Source organism: Xyrauchen texanus, chromosome 39, assembly GCF_025860055.1.
Source record: "Xyrauchen texanus isolate HMW12.3.18 chromosome 39, RBS_HiC_50CHRs, whole genome shotgun sequence".
In the NCBI taxonomy this organism is placed as follows: Eukaryota; Metazoa; Chordata; class Actinopteri; order Cypriniformes; family Catostomidae; genus Xyrauchen; species Xyrauchen texanus.
The window spans coordinates 36,424,692-36,440,166 of record NC_068314.1 but is presented as its reverse complement, the minus strand read 5'-3'; the positions used below and the strand labels follow the sequence as shown (position 1 = coordinate 36,440,166).

General features: G+C 38.9%; 1 protein-coding gene across 1 annotated transcript in view; it reads left to right on the top strand.

Annotated features, from left to right (window-relative positions):
• Window positions 1-15,475, top strand: part of LOC127632327 (protocadherin-17-like) — a 111,511-nt gene that overhangs the window by 37,628 nt on the left and 58,408 nt on the right. The window contains exons 3-4 of the mRNA XM_052110852.1: window positions 9,839-9,897; window positions 10,044-10,216. Coding sequence (XP_051966812.1) covers window positions 9,839-9,897; window positions 10,044-10,216 — 232 coding nt within the window. The remainder of the gene's footprint in view (window positions 1-9,838; window positions 9,898-10,043; window positions 10,217-15,475) is intronic.

Sequence of the window (15,475 nt, the reverse complement as noted above, 5' to 3'; positions counted from 1 at the left end):
TTTCGCCGCAGATAAACAGCCGCTATGCCAAAGAGCACGCCTTGTTTCTCGCTCATCTTTGATATAAAGCATTTTATGTACTGATTCCATTTATATTTAGTCTTTTCCCTCCAAAATGTTTGTTTTTAGCAACAACAAAAGCGATTTGCTGTCAAGAGCAATGGAATGACATCCGTGAATGTCATTTATAAACGTTACTAGGCAACCAGTAATGGGAACGCCCACTAGCGACAAAGTCGCTGGCAGTGTGTACGCAGCTTGACCCGTAGGATGGGGATTATGCCAAATAAGTATCTCTACATTCGTATTAATTCCAGTCATCCCAAGACTTTTGAGTGTCATCCACACAAACTGCTGAACCCAAATCCAATGTATCATTTTGTTTGCTTTAATGGAACGGAACGCTTTAACAAGTTGCAACAAAAATGTGATTGACGGCGTTTCTCCTGAGTTTCTTGGAATATTCCAAGACCCGACAAATGGCAATTTTCACCCAATTTGGAATGCCCAATTCCCACTGCGCTTTTAAGACCTCGTGGTCGCGTACTGACTCGCCTTAACCTGGGTGTGGCGGTGGACGAATCCCAGCTGTCTGGGACCATCAACCCACGCATCTTATCACGTGTCACACGTGTCTCCGTTGCCATGGAGACATAGCGCATGTGGAGGCTTCACGCCATCCACCGCGGCATCCACGCTCGACTCACCGCGCGCCCACCAAGAACGAACCACATTATAGCGACCAACGAGGAGGTTACCCCATGTGACTCTATCCTCCCTAGCAACCGGGCCAATTTGGTTGCTTAGGAGACCTGACTGGAGTCACTCAGCATGCCCTGGATTCAAACTAGCGAACTCCAGGTGTGGTAGCTAGTGTCTTTACCACTGAGCTACCCAGGCCCCATTTTTCTTCGTTCTTTTCCAAGTGTCTGGCACTGAGGAACCCCAGATGCATTTCACGAGCCGGTGAGCTCCAGTGCCGTTGGAATTGCAGATGGGGATCTATGCTGCATAAGCATCACTTACTTTCCCTTGTGACATCTTACCCCACCTCCATACCTCCACCCTCTATATTTCTCATTCTGTTCGTGCTTTATATACACACACACACACACAGAGGCATGCTTGTGTTTTGTTCATTTGTCTCTATTGAAAGAAGGCATCTGGCTGGTCACTGTGAGAACACTCCAGAGACTTTACTGAGGATTCACTGAAATAGACGAGCCATTTTCTGCCTCTCTCATGAGTCTCTTTCTCTCTCTCACACACACACACACCCTTATGTACAAATACTGCCTTGTGTTGTAGCTTCCCTGCAGAATGTGAGCTTGAGGAATGTCTTTGCACCTTGTGATGAGGAGGGTGTGTGTGTGTGTGTGTCAGGTTTTGACCAAACGTACCCCAAGGACAGTGAAACCTGAAAAGACATTGTGGGGAGCAGTCAACGGACCCCTCGAGGAAAGGGATCTCTTAAACATACTAAATGTCCTAAAGAGCTTCTAAAACTGCTAAAAGATTTGTGAGGGCGAGGTTTAGAGGATAGAAAATATCATTAGCTCAGTATAAAACTATAGACGTAAGATGCGGTGTCTGTCTGTCTGTCACTCTGTGTCCATCGGTCTCTCTGTGTTCTGTTAATCTGTCTGTTTGTGTCCATCTATCTCTCTGTGTGCTATCTATCTGTCTCTGTCTGTCTGTTTGTGTCCATCTATCTGTCTCTGTGTGCTATCTATCTGTCTCTGTCTGTCTGTCCATCCGTCTATCTCACTGTGTCCATCTTTCTCTCTGTGTGCTGTCTATCTGTCTGTCTCTCTGTGTCCATCTATGTCTCTGTGTGCTGTCTATCTATCTGTCTGTCTGCCTGTCTCCATCCGTCTATCTCACTGTGTCCGTCTAACTCTCTGTGTGCTGTCTATCTATCTGTCTATCTGCCTGTCTCTCTGTGTGCTGTCTATCTATCTGTCTGTCTGTCTCCATCCGTTCGTCTATCTCTGTGTGCTGTCTATCTATCTGTCTGTCTGTCTCCATCCGTTCGTCTATCTCTGTGTGCTATCTATCTGTCTCTGTCTGTCTGTCCATCCGTCTATCTCACTGTGTCCATCTTTCTCTCTGTGTGCTGTCTATCTGTCTGTCTCTCTGTGTCCATCTATGTCTCTGTGTGCTGTCTATCTATCTATCTGTCTGTCTGTCTCCATCCGTTCGTCTATCTCTGTGTGCTGTCTATCTATCAATCTGTCTCTCTTTCGTGTCCATCTATCTGTCTGTCCGTCTCTCTGTGTGCTGTCTATCTATCTATGTCTGTTTGTCTCTCTGTGTACTGTCTATCTATCTGTCTGTCTCCGTCCGTCTGTCTCTCTGTGTGCTGTCTATCTATCTATGTCTGTCTGTCTCTCTGTGTGCTGTTTGTCCATCTGTCTGTCCGTCTCTCTATCTATCTGTCTCCGTCCCGTCTCTCTGTGTGCTGTCTATCTATCTGTCTGTCTCACTCTGTCAATCTATCTATTTGTGTTCTGTTTATCTGTCTGTCTGTCTCCATCTGTCCATCCGTCTCTATGTGTTTATCTATCTGTCTCACTGTGTCAATCTATTTGTGTTCTGTTTATCTGTCTGTTTGTGTCATCTATCTATCTATCTGTCTCCGTCTGTCCATCCGTCTTTTCTATCTATATTTCTGTCTGTCCGTGCAGCTATCTAGCATGTTTATTGTTTTTGTTTACTGTTTATTGTGAGGAAAAATATTGCTATCAATATATGATTGTATAGACACAGCAGTAAATACTGTAGAAGTCAGTTTGTGTGTGTGTGTTATTTTATAACAATGTGTATAACAGCACTAGTGTTTGTGCACTGCAAAACCAGAGTTAAGGGGACCAACCCACTTCCTATTAGCCAATTAGAAACTCCGTCTTCCTTCTATCATTTTGCATGTTCAGGTTTAGTGAGTGTGTTTGCTGGCATGTCTGTGGAGTCATGAAGAGAAGGTGTGTGTGTGTGTGTGTGTGTTTGAATGAGCAATTGCAAAACGGCTGAAATGGCGGCACAGAATTATTAATAAAGGTCACCTGATTGCTAGCTGACACTGTACACCTCAGTGTCTCATAAAGAGCGGGACTTGAGTCTTAAAATAATGACCATGTGCTAATTGTCTGGAGAACACCTGATCCTTACTCCCATGTACTTTTTATTAGCTTGTAAGAGCCGATTCAACGCATTTATTTATAGCATAACAAAAGTGAAACGAAGAGGCGCCCGCTGGCTGTCAGCCTGTACGACTGTGTTGTGCTTAAAGGGGTGGTTCATCCATATCATTTAAACTCTGTCATCATTTACTCACCCTCATATCGTTCCAAACACCAAGAGAAGATGTTTGATGACAGATGATGCCAGAATTGCATGTTTGTGCATTTTTAAAAGAGGACACAGCTGACGTGGTGTGATGATAGATGAATGAAATTTTGGTAAATGAGCAACATCTTGAAATCCAGGATGCGTGGAGTCGTGCGTGACCTCATGTCTCCACGGCCCGTGCACACAAGCTGCGTAATATCAGAAAAGATGAATGAAGCTAGATTCAGCCACTATCATCTCTCGAGGGGGGAGTTTACATATATCCGGGATGTTGTAAAACACTTCCCTCGTCAGCCTTTTAAAACGTAGACATGTGGAGGCCGTGTCCCTGTGATCTCGTGTAACGCTTCCTGTGGATGCCAAGGGCAAACCGACCCTACGTCAGAATGAACCATCATCCGCCACTCTGGCACCCCTGTGATTATATTATTAATAGACAGGAATGGACGATCCCACTTCTTTACAAATACTCGTCTTTAAAATACTCGCCTTTAAAAATACTCGCCTTTAAAAATACTCGTCTTTAAAAATACTCGTCTTTAAAATACTCGCCTTTAAAAATACACGTCTTTTAAAGACGTGTATTTTTAAAGACGAGTATTTTTAAAGACGAGTATTTTAAAATACACGTCTTTAAAATACTCGTCTTTAAAAATACTCGCCTTTAAAAATACACGTCTTTAAAATACTCGTCTTTAAAAATACTCGCCTTTAAAAATACACGTCTTTAAAATACTCGTCTTTAAAAATACTCGTCTTTAAAAATACACGTCTTTAAAATACTCGTCTTTAAAAATACTCGCCTTTACTCGTCTTTAAAAATACTCGCCTTTAAAAATACTCGTCTTTAAAAATACTCGTCTTTAAAATACTCGCCTTTAAAAATACTCGTCTTTAAAAATACTCGTCTTTAAAAATACTCGCCTTTAAAAATACACATCTTTAAAATACTCGTCTTTAAAAATACTCGTCTTTAAAAATACACGTCTTTAAAATACTCGTCTTTAAAAATACTCGCCTTTACTCGTCTTTAAAAATACTCGCCTTTAAAAATACTCGTCTTTAAAATACTCGCCTTTTAAAATACACGTCTTTAAAATACTCGTCTTTAAAATACTCGTCTTTAAAAATACTCGCCTTTAAAATACTCGCCTTTAAAAATACTCGTCTTTAAAAATACTCGTCTTTAAAATACTCGTCTTTAAAATACTCGTCTTTAAAAATACTCGCCTTTAAAATACTCGCCTTTAAAAATACTCGTCTTTAAAATACTCGTCTTTAAAAATACTCGTCTTAAAAAATACTCGTCTTTAAAATACTCGTCTTTAAAAATACTCGTATTTAAAAATACACGTCTTTAAAATACTCGTCTTTAAAATACTCGTCTTTAAAATACTCGTCTTTAAAAATACTCGTCTTTAAAATACTCGCCTTTAAAAATACACGTCTTTAAAATACTCGTCTTTAAAAATACTCGTCTTTAAAATACTCACCTTTAAAAATACTCGCCTTTACTCGTCTTTAAAAATACTCGCCTTTAAAATACTCGCCTTTACTCGTCTTTAAAAATACTCGTCTTTAAAATACTCGCCTTTAAAAATACTCGTCTTTAAAAATACTCGCCTTTAAAAATACTCGCCTTTACTTGTCTTTAAAAATACTCGCCTTTAAAATACTCGTCTTTAAAATACTCGCCTTTAAAAATACACGTCTTTAAAATACACGTCTTTAAAATACTCGTCTTTAAAAATACTCGTCTTTAAAATACTCGTCTTTAAAAATACTCGTCTTTAAAAATACACGTCTTTAAAATACTCGTCTTTAAAAATACTCGTCTTTAAAAATACTCGTCTTTAAAATACTCGTCTTTAAAAATACTCGTCTTTAAAAATACTCGTCTTTAAAAATACTCGTCTTTAAAAATACTCGTCTTTAAAAATACTCGTCTTTAAAAATACTCGTCTTTAAAAATACACGTCTTTAAAATACTCGTCTTTAAAAATACTCGTCTTTAAAATACTCGTCTTTAAAAATACTCGTCTTTAAAAATACTCGTCTTTAAAATACTCATTGTTAAAAATACTCATCTTTAAAATACTTATCTATAAAAATACTCATCTTTATAAATACCATTATTTCTGTCATTGCATTTTCAGACATTTGATCAGAAATGCAAGCAAAACTGTCTCACTGTACTGCCCTGCACATTCCCGTTATAGTAAACATTGCATTTAGCTTCAGCGTTATTTAACGGCAGGTGATCTGGCAAGCACCGGCATCTCTGTTTGCTCTCTGTTACTGTTTGAGACTTTTTTTGATTTCTGCTTGTGTTCAGATGAGTGCAATGAGAAATACTTCATATCCTACACAGGTAAAGCCTGTAGTATGCATTCATTTCATATATAAGTAAAAACAAAAACAATATTTTTTTATGATCAATCGTTTTGTCCCTAATATTTACATTCTAAACTATTCAAATGTATTTTCTTCTTATTAGTCCATACAATTATTTTACAGAATACTATGCATATATATATATATATATATATATTCTATATTGAATTGTTTATTTTTTATTAAATTAATACAACTATATATTAATAATATATATATATATATATATATATATATATATATATATATATATATATATATATATATATATAAAAATCTAAATTGAATTGTGTATTTACTATATATAAATAAAAAATAAAAAAAAATATATATTTCTTTTTTTTTTTTGCAGAAGATCCAGAAGTCAGAATAACGCAGGTATTGCCATATTCACCCAGTATTTAAAAAGAAGTGCAGCAATTACAGCTCCAGTTATAAAAAGTTCAATCACCTGCAGTTCTGTGATGTAGCCTTTGATTCGGCGGCGGCATCTGCACTTTTTATCTGCCGCGGGGGTTGAAAGACGCACCCCTTACAGCGATAGAGAGTCTCAACAAAGACACATAAAGGTCACGAGGGTACAGAAGTCCTACCTGACCTTTCATACAGTCCCTCCTGCTGTGACTTTACCATCTCATTTCATCATTTCGGCTGTCAGTGACATCACCGCACCATTCAGATCTCTGCTTTTGAAGTACATCCACGCGTTGCGGACGCATGTTATATCTCACTCCGGCAAATAGACTTTTTTTTTATGATGTAGGGTTTCAGACGTGAGAAGAAAATTGAAAAGATAAACATTGGAAACAGTCTTTGATTATATAGTGCTTCTTTTTATGGTAAAGACACAAATCTGTTCACCTCCCCCTGTGCTGGTCGTATCTTTCAGACGCCTTTGAAACAACAGGTGCAACTTTTATATGGGGAGTGCGTGTGCTAATGTCAGGCATTAAAGCATATGCTAGTAATAAAGAACGTTTCTGCACTGCATTACTGTACCATCAAGATGTCTGAGAGGTTTTATGACGGCGAAGAGCGAGAGAGAGAGAGAGAGAGAGAGTATATAGACGGGAGGGGCGAGAGGTTGGAAAGGAGAAATTAAAAAGTGCATTAGTCTCTCTCCGTCTCCTGTTTAGCCGTGTCAATATTGTCTGGACCACAGCTGAGCCGGGATTCTCTTCATTCCACCACGTATTGACTCTGGAGTTGGAGCGCAAACATGTCGAGGCAACATTGATGCAACATTGAGTTGAGTAATTGAAACCCATAGGAGGGAGTCGGAGAGGCACTATCGGCTTTTCCGGAGTCGTCAGAGAGAGACTGAGATGATGGATATAACACTGTAAAGAAGACAAACCCGTACTCAATAAAACACTCCTTATTACTCGGCTCATTCTTTGAGTCTTTGTAATGATGATCGATACACTCGGTGAAGTTTTCTTGGCTGAAGTAAACTTGCATCCAGTCTATGAGTGAAGACGCCAACCCTCATATGGAGACTTTTATTCACAGTGTTGAAATATACACGTATACAATGATCAAATGTGTGCAAATATGAGTATTCTGACTCTTAACTCTTATGTAGCTTTGGGGTAAAAAACGACCCCTTTTAAAAAAAACATGGTTTCTTTCATCTCAATGGCATGAGATTTGGGGATTTTTCCTACATTTGCTGTCTACACACACACACACACACACACACACACACAAAATGGCCGTGTGACCAAAATCTCTCGTGTTCTTGGTCAAATTTGACCCCACATAGGAAAAGACTGGGTGAGATGATAAGAGATGATACTGAGCTTTTTTTCCAAATAACATCAATAAATCAGCCACAATACGTAACGTACACACACACATACATACAAACACAGACACACACATGCACAAACACACACTAACACACACATACACAAACAGATCTTTAAAATACTAATTTTTAAAAATACGCGTCTTTAAAAATACTCATCTGTAAAATATATTTTTTTTAAATACTCATCTATAGAATACTCATCTGTAAAATACTCGTCTGTAAAATACTCGTCTTTAAAAATACTCATCTGTAAAATACTCGTCTTTAAAAATACTCATCTGTAAAATACTCGTATTTAAAAATACGCATTAAAAAATACTCGTCTGTAAAATACTCGTCTTTAAAAATACTCGGCTTTAAAAATACGCGTTTAAAAATACTCATCTGTAAAATACTCGTCGGTAAAAATACTCATCTGTAAAATACTCGTCGGTAAAAATACTCATCTGTAAAATACTCGTCTGTAAAATACTCGTCTGTAAAATACTCGTCTGTAAAATACTCATCTGTAAAATACTCGTCGGTAAAAATACTCATCTGTAAAATACTCATCTGTAAAATACTCGTCGGTAAAAATACTCATCTGTAAAATACTCGTCGGTAAAAATACTCATCTGTAAAATACTCGTCTGTAAAATACTCGGCTTTAAAAATACGCGTTTAAAAATACTCATCTGTAAAATACTCATCTGTAAAATACTCGTCGGTAAAAATACTCGTCTGTAAAATACTCGTCGGTAAAAATACTCATCTGTAAAATACTCGTCTGTAAAATACTCGTCTGTAAAATACTCGTCTTTAAAAATACTCGGCTTTAAAAATACGTGTTTAAAAATACTCATCTGTAAAATACTCGTCGGTAAAATACTCGTCGGTAAAAATACTCGTCTGTAAAATACTCGTCTGTAAAATACTTGTCGGTAAAAATAATCGTCGGTAAAATAACTCGTCTGTATAATACTCGTCTGTAAAATACTCGTCTGTAAAATAATCGCCGGTAAAATACTCGTCGGTAAAATACTCGTCGGTAAAATACTCGTCTGTAAAATACTCGTCTGTATAATACTCGTCGGTAAAATACTCGTCGGTAAAATACTCGTCGGTAAAATACTCGTCGGTATAATACTCGTCTGTAAAATACTCGTCTGTAAAATACTCGTCTGTATAATACTCGTCTGTAAAATACTCGTCGGTAAAATACTCGTCGGTAAAATACTCGTCGGTAAAATACTCGTCTGTATAATACTCGTCTGTAAAATACTCGTCTGTATAATACTCGTCTGTAAAATACTCGTCTGTGTAATACTCGTCTCTATAATACTCGTCGGTAAAATACTCGTCTGTAAAATACTCGTCTGTATAATACTCGTCTCTATAATACTCGTCGGTAAAATACTCGTCTGTATAATACTCGTCTGTAAAATACTCGTCGGTAAAATACTCGTATTTAAAAATACTCTGCTTTAAAAATACCCGTCTTAAAAAAATACTCGGCTTTAAAAATACTCTGCTTTATGAAAGCCAGGAATATGATGAGTTTGTTGAAGTTAAACTGTAGTTTGCTTCAGTTTATAATGTGCTTTTTGTGTCAGTGTTTGAAAACATGGAAGACACGTAGCGGCATATATATTTACATTTATTTTGCAGTTGTGTAATGAAGTCATTTGAAACAAGGTAGCATTAAAAAAAAAACTGAAACACCAAACTACCAGTAGCAGCAGTTCAAAGTAATTAACACATTTTATAGCGGTGCATCCCTAATTATAAATGTAATTATTTCTTGAACATTGGTGTCTTTCACCATATTGCTGTTGCCTTACATCCCTAAAGAAGCACATGGCCTCTCGTGGCATACTGCTTCATTTAAGGGTTCGTTTGTTTATAATAATTATAATGATCTTATATCAAGAACAAAAGTTCCCAGATGGATATGGAAGGTTATTGTATGTGTGGGTGAGCGTGTGCAGCCTTTAACAACTCAAACGTAACAGTTTCCTCCTCTTCATTCAATTTTCTGTCTTTCTCTTCAACTCTTATTTGTATCTAACAGGTCGTTAAGTTCACAAATGTGCAATTGGGTGTTTTGGATGTGTAATTAGCATGTTTCCTTGACTAATTCAAATGCACAAATCTAAGGATTAAAGCCCCTCCTCGCGTCTCCTTCTTCCACCCCACTTATTTATGAATAATGAATCAATCTCTTTCACCAGGAGATTCTGTTGCACACCAGGACGCATTTTTAGCATTGCGCAAGACGTAAACTCTTTCCTTTTTCCTTCACAGACAGACAATTTTCCCGCTGAGCCCAATTACATGGGTAACAGGACGCAGTTTGTTCAAAGGTAAGGACTGCTAAACAGCTTCCTCATCCGTTCTCTTCATTTTTATCTCACCAAAGTCCCTCTCAGATAAGATGAGAACTAAACGCTATGCGTCCATGCATGGGCATCTTATTTCGCTGATCCATCTGATTGTTTTCGTCTTGTAGCAGCTCCACTTTCAAAGACCCGGAGCGAGCCAGTCTAAGAGACAGCGGGCACGGAGACAGCGACCAGGCGGACAGCGATCAGGACACTAATAAAGGCTCCTGCTGTGACATGTCCGCTAAGGAAGCGCTGAAGATGAAGGCCACGGGCCTCAAGCCTCAACCACTCGAGCAGGGTGAGTCCTTCCACATCAGGAACCTAATTAAGAACTTGAGGACTGAGTTGTCTCTGTTGACAGTGAGTTTCTTGCTGTAGCTTCAAAAGAACCGATTCAAAAGAGTCATTTGTTTAGGTATCGGACTGAACTGGTCAGACAGTGAGTTTCTTGCTGTAGATTCAAAAGAGTCATTTGTTTAGGTGTCAGACTAAACTGATCAGACAGTGAGTTTCTTGCTGTAGCTTCAAAAGAACCGATTCAAAAGAGTCATTTGTTTAGGTATCAGACTGCACTGGTCACACAGTGAGTTTCTTGCTGTAGCTTCAAAAGAACCGATTCAAAAGAGTCATTTGTTTAGGTATCGGACTGCACTGGTCAGACAGTGAGTTTCTTGCTGTAGATTCAAAAGAGTCATTTGTTTAGGTGTCAGACTAAACTGATCAGACAGTGAGTTTCTTGCTGTAGCTTCAAAAGAACCGATTCAAAAGAGTCATTTGTTTAGGTATCGGACTGAACTGGTCAGACAGTGAGTGTCTTGCTGTGGATTCAAAAGAGTCATTTGTTTAGGTATCAGACTGCACTGGTCACACAGCAGTTGTAGCTTCAAAAGAACCGATTCAAAAGAATCATTTGTGTAGGCATCAGACTGCACTGGTCAGACAGTGAGTTTCTTGCTGTAGATTCAAAAGAACCGATTCAATAGAGTCATTTGTTTAGGTATCGGACTGCACGGCTCAGACGGTGAGTTTCTTGCTGTAGATTCAAAAGAGTCATTTGTTTAGGTATCAGACTGCACTGGTCACACAGCAGTTGTAGCTTCAAAAGAACCGATTCAAAAGAGTCATTTGTGTAGGCATCAGACTGCACTGGTCAGACAATGAGTTTCTTGCTGTAGATTCAAAAGAACCGATTCAAAAGAGTCATTTGTTTAGGTATCGGACTGCACTGGTCAGACAGTGAGTTTCTTGCTGTAGATTCAAAAGAACCGATTCAAAAGTGGAGTGGTGGTGGTGTGTGGAGTAGTGGTGGTGTAGTGGTCTAATGCACATAACTGGTAAACTGGTAATCAGAAGGTTGGTGGTTCGATCCCCACAGTCACCACCATTGTGTCCTTGAGCAAGGCACTTAACTCCAGGTTGCTCCGGGGGGATTGTCCCTGTAATAAGTGCTCTGTATAATACATTGGTAATCAGAAGGTTGCTGGTTCGATCCCCACAGTCACCACCATTGTGTCCTTGAGCAAGGCACTTAACTCCAGGTTGCTCCGGGGGGATTGTCCCTGTAATAAGTGCACTGTAAGTCGCTTTGGATAAAAGCAAATGCATAAATGTAAATGTAAAAGAGTCATTTGTTTAGGTATCAGACTGAACTGGTCAGACAGTGAGTCTCTTGCTGTAGATTCAAAAGAGTCATTTGTTTATGTATCGGAATGCACTGGTCAGACAGTGAGTTTCTTGCTGTAGCTTCAAAAGAACCGATTCAAAAGAGTCATTTGTTTAGGTATCAGACTGCACTGGTCACACAGTGAGTTTCTTGCTGTAGATTCAAAAGAACTGATTCAAAAGAGTCATTTGTTTGGGTATCAGACTGCACTGTTCAGACAATGAGTTTCTTGCTGTAGCTTCAAAAGAGTCATTTGTTTAGGTATCAGACTAAACTGGTCAGACAGTGAGTTTCTTGCTGTAGCTTCAAAAGAACCGATTCAAAAGAGTCATTTGTTTAGGTATCGGACTGCACTGGTCACACAGTGAGTTTCTTGCTGTAGATTCAAAAGAACTGATTCAAAAGAGTCATTTGTTTGGGTATCAGACTAAACTGATCAGACAGTGAGTTTCGTGCTGTAGCTTCAAAAGAACCGATTCAAAAGAGTCATTTGTTTAGGTATCGCACTGCACTGGTCAGACAGTGAGTTTCTTGCTGTAGATTCAAAAGACCCGATTCAAAAGAGCCATTTGTTTAGGTATCGGACTGCACTGGTCAGACAGTGAGTTTCTTGCTGTAGATTCAAAAGAGTCATTTGTTTAGGTATCAGACTACACTGGTCAGACAGTGAGTTTCTTGCTCTAGCTTCAAAAGAACCGATTCAAAAGAACCGATTCAAAAGAGTCATTTGTGTAGGCATCAGACTGCACGGTCAGACAGTGAGTTTCTTGCTGTAGATTCAAAAGAACCGATTCAAAAGAGTCATTTGTTTAGGTATCAGACTGCACTGTTCAGACAGTGAGTTTCTTGCTGTAGATTCAAAAGAACCGATTCAAAAGTGGAGTGGTGGTGGTGTAGTGGTCTAATGCACATAACTGCTAAACTGGTAATCAGATGGTTGGTGGTTCGATCCCCACAGCCACCACCATTGTGTCCTTGAGCAAGGCACTTAACTCCAGGTTGCTCCAGGGGGATTGTCCCTGTACTAAGTGCACTGTAAGTCGCTTTGGATAAAAGCGTCTGCCAAATGCATAAATGTAAATGTAAATGTAAAAGAGTCATTTGTTTAGGTATCGGACTGCACTGGTCACAAAGTGAGTTTCTTGCTGTAGCTTCAAAAAAACCAATTCAAAAGAGTCATTTGTTTAGGTATCGGACTACACTGTTCACACGGTGAGTTTCTTGCTGTAGCTTCAAAAGAACCAATTCAAAAGAGTCATTTGTTTAGGTATCGGACTGCACTGGTCACAAAGTGAGTTTCTTGCTGTAGCTTCAAAAGAACCAATTCAAAAGAGTCATTTGTTTAGGTATCGGGACTACACTGTTCACTACGGGTGAGTTTCTTGCTGTAGCTTCAAAAGAACCAATTCAAAAGAGTCATTTGTTTAGGTATCGGACTGCACTGTTCAGACAGTGAGTTTCTTGCTGTAGATCCAAAAGAACTGATTCAAAAGAATCATTTGTTTAGGTATCAGACTGCACTGTTCAGACAGTGAGTTTCTTGCTGTAGATTCAAAAGAACCGATTCAAAAGAGTCATTTGTTTAGGTATCAGACTGCACTGGTCAGACAGTGAATTTCTTGCTGTAGCTTCAAAAGAGTCATTTGTTTAGGTATCAGAATGAACTGGTCAGACAGTGAGTTTCTTGCTGTAGCTTCAAAAGAACCGATTCAAAAGAGTCATTTGTTTAGGTATCGGACTGCACTGGTCACAAAGTGAGTTTCTTGCTGTAGCTTCAAAAGAACCAATTCAAAAGAGTCATTTGTTTAGGTATCGGACTACACTGTTCACACGGTGAGTTTCTTGCTGTAGCTTCAAAAGAACCAATTCAAAAGAGTCATTTGTTTAGGTATCGGACTGCACTGTTCAGACAGTGAGTTTCTTGCTGTAGATCCAAAAGAACCGATTCAAAAGAATCATTTGTTTAGGTATCAGACTGCACTGTTCAGACAGTGAGTTTCTTGCTGTAGATTCAAAAGAACCGATTCAAAAGAGTCATTTGTTTAGGTATCAGACTGCACTGGTCAGACAGTGAATTTCTAGCTGTAGCATCAAAAGAGTCATTTGTTTAGGTATCGGACTGAACTGGTCAGACAGTGAATTTCTTGCTGTTGATTCAAAAGAGTCATTTGTTTAGGTATCGGACTGCACTGGTTAAACAGTGAATTTCTTGCTGTAGCTTCAAAAGAACCGATTCAAAAGAGTCATTTGTTTAGGTATCGGACTGAACTGGTCAGACAGTGAGTTTCTTGCTGTAGGTTCAAAAGAGTCATTTGTTTAGGTATCGGACTGCACTGGTCAGACAGTGAGTTTCTTGCTATAGATTCAAAAGAGTCATTTGTTTAGGTATCAGACTGAACTGATCAGACAGTGAATTTCTTGCTATAGATTCAAAAGAGCCATTTGTTTAGGTATCAGACTGCACTGGTCAGACAGTGAGTTTCTTGCTGTAGGTTCAAAAGAGTCATTTGTTTAGGTATCGGACTGCACTGGTCAGACAGTGAGTTTCTTGCTATAGATTCAAAAGAGTCATTTGTTTAGGTATCAGACTGAACTGATCAGACAGTGAATTTCTTGCTGAAGCTTCAAAAGAGTCATTTGTTTAGGTATCGGACTGCACTGGTCAGACAGTGAGTTTCTTGCTGTAGATTCAAAAGAACCGATTCAAAAGAGTCATTTGTTTAGGTATCAGACTGCACTGGTCAGACAGTGAATTTCTTGCTGTAGCTTCAAAAGAGTCATTTGTTTAGGTATCAGACTGAACTGGTCAGACAGTGAATTTCTTGCTGTAGCTTCAAAAGAGTCATTTGTTTAGGTATCAGACTGAACTGGTCAGACAGTGAATTTCTTGCTGTAGATTCAAAAGAGTCATTTGTTTAGGTATCAGACTGAACTGGTCAGACAGTGAGTTTCTTGCTGTAGCTTTAGAGTCATTTGTTTAGGTATCGGACTGAACTGGTCAGACAGTGAATTTCTTGCTGTAGATTCAAAAGAGTCATTTGTTTAGGTATCGGACTGAACTGGTCAGACAGTGAGTTTCTTGCTGTAGCTTCAAAACAACCGATTCAGAAGAGTCATTTGTTTAGGTATCGGACTGAACTGGTCAGACAGTGAATTTCTTGCTGAAGCTTCAAAAGAGTCATTTGTTTAGGTATCGGACTGCACTGGTCAGACAGTGAATTTCTTGCTGTAGCTTCAAAAGAACCGATTCAAAAGAGTCATTTGTTTAGGTATCAGACTACACTGGTCAGACAGTGAGTTTCTTGCTGTAGCTTCAAAAGAACCGATTCAAAAGAGTCATTTGTTTAGGTATCGGACTGAACTGGTCAGACAGTGAGTTTCTTGCTGTAGATTCAAAAGAGTCATTTGTTTAGGTATCGGACTGCACTGGTCAGACAGTGAATTTCTTGCTGTTGCTTCAAAAGAACCAATTCAAAAGAGTCATTTGTTTAGGTATCGGACTGCACTGGTCAGACAGTGAGTTTCTTGCTGTAGCTTCAAAAGAGTCATTTGTTTAGGTATCGGACTGCACTGTTCAGACAGTGAGTTTCTTGCTGTAGCTTCAAAAGAGTTATTCGTTCAGGTATCGGACTACACTGGTGTCATTGTTTGTTTCACGCTGTAGTTTGATAAGAAACCGGCTCATAATAGTAGTTTGTTCAGGATTCGGACTTCAGTGCTTGAAATTCTAAAACTCCTAGATATTTCCAGGTTTCCCATGGCCTTGGGAACACCTCAGAGAAACCTAGTCTTGTCGGAATTGGGCTGTTATCGTTATATTTGCCACTCTTTTGATTTCATCAACCCTTATCTGTGGTCCACTCTGCGTTGGGTTTGAAGTCTCGAAGCTTTCAG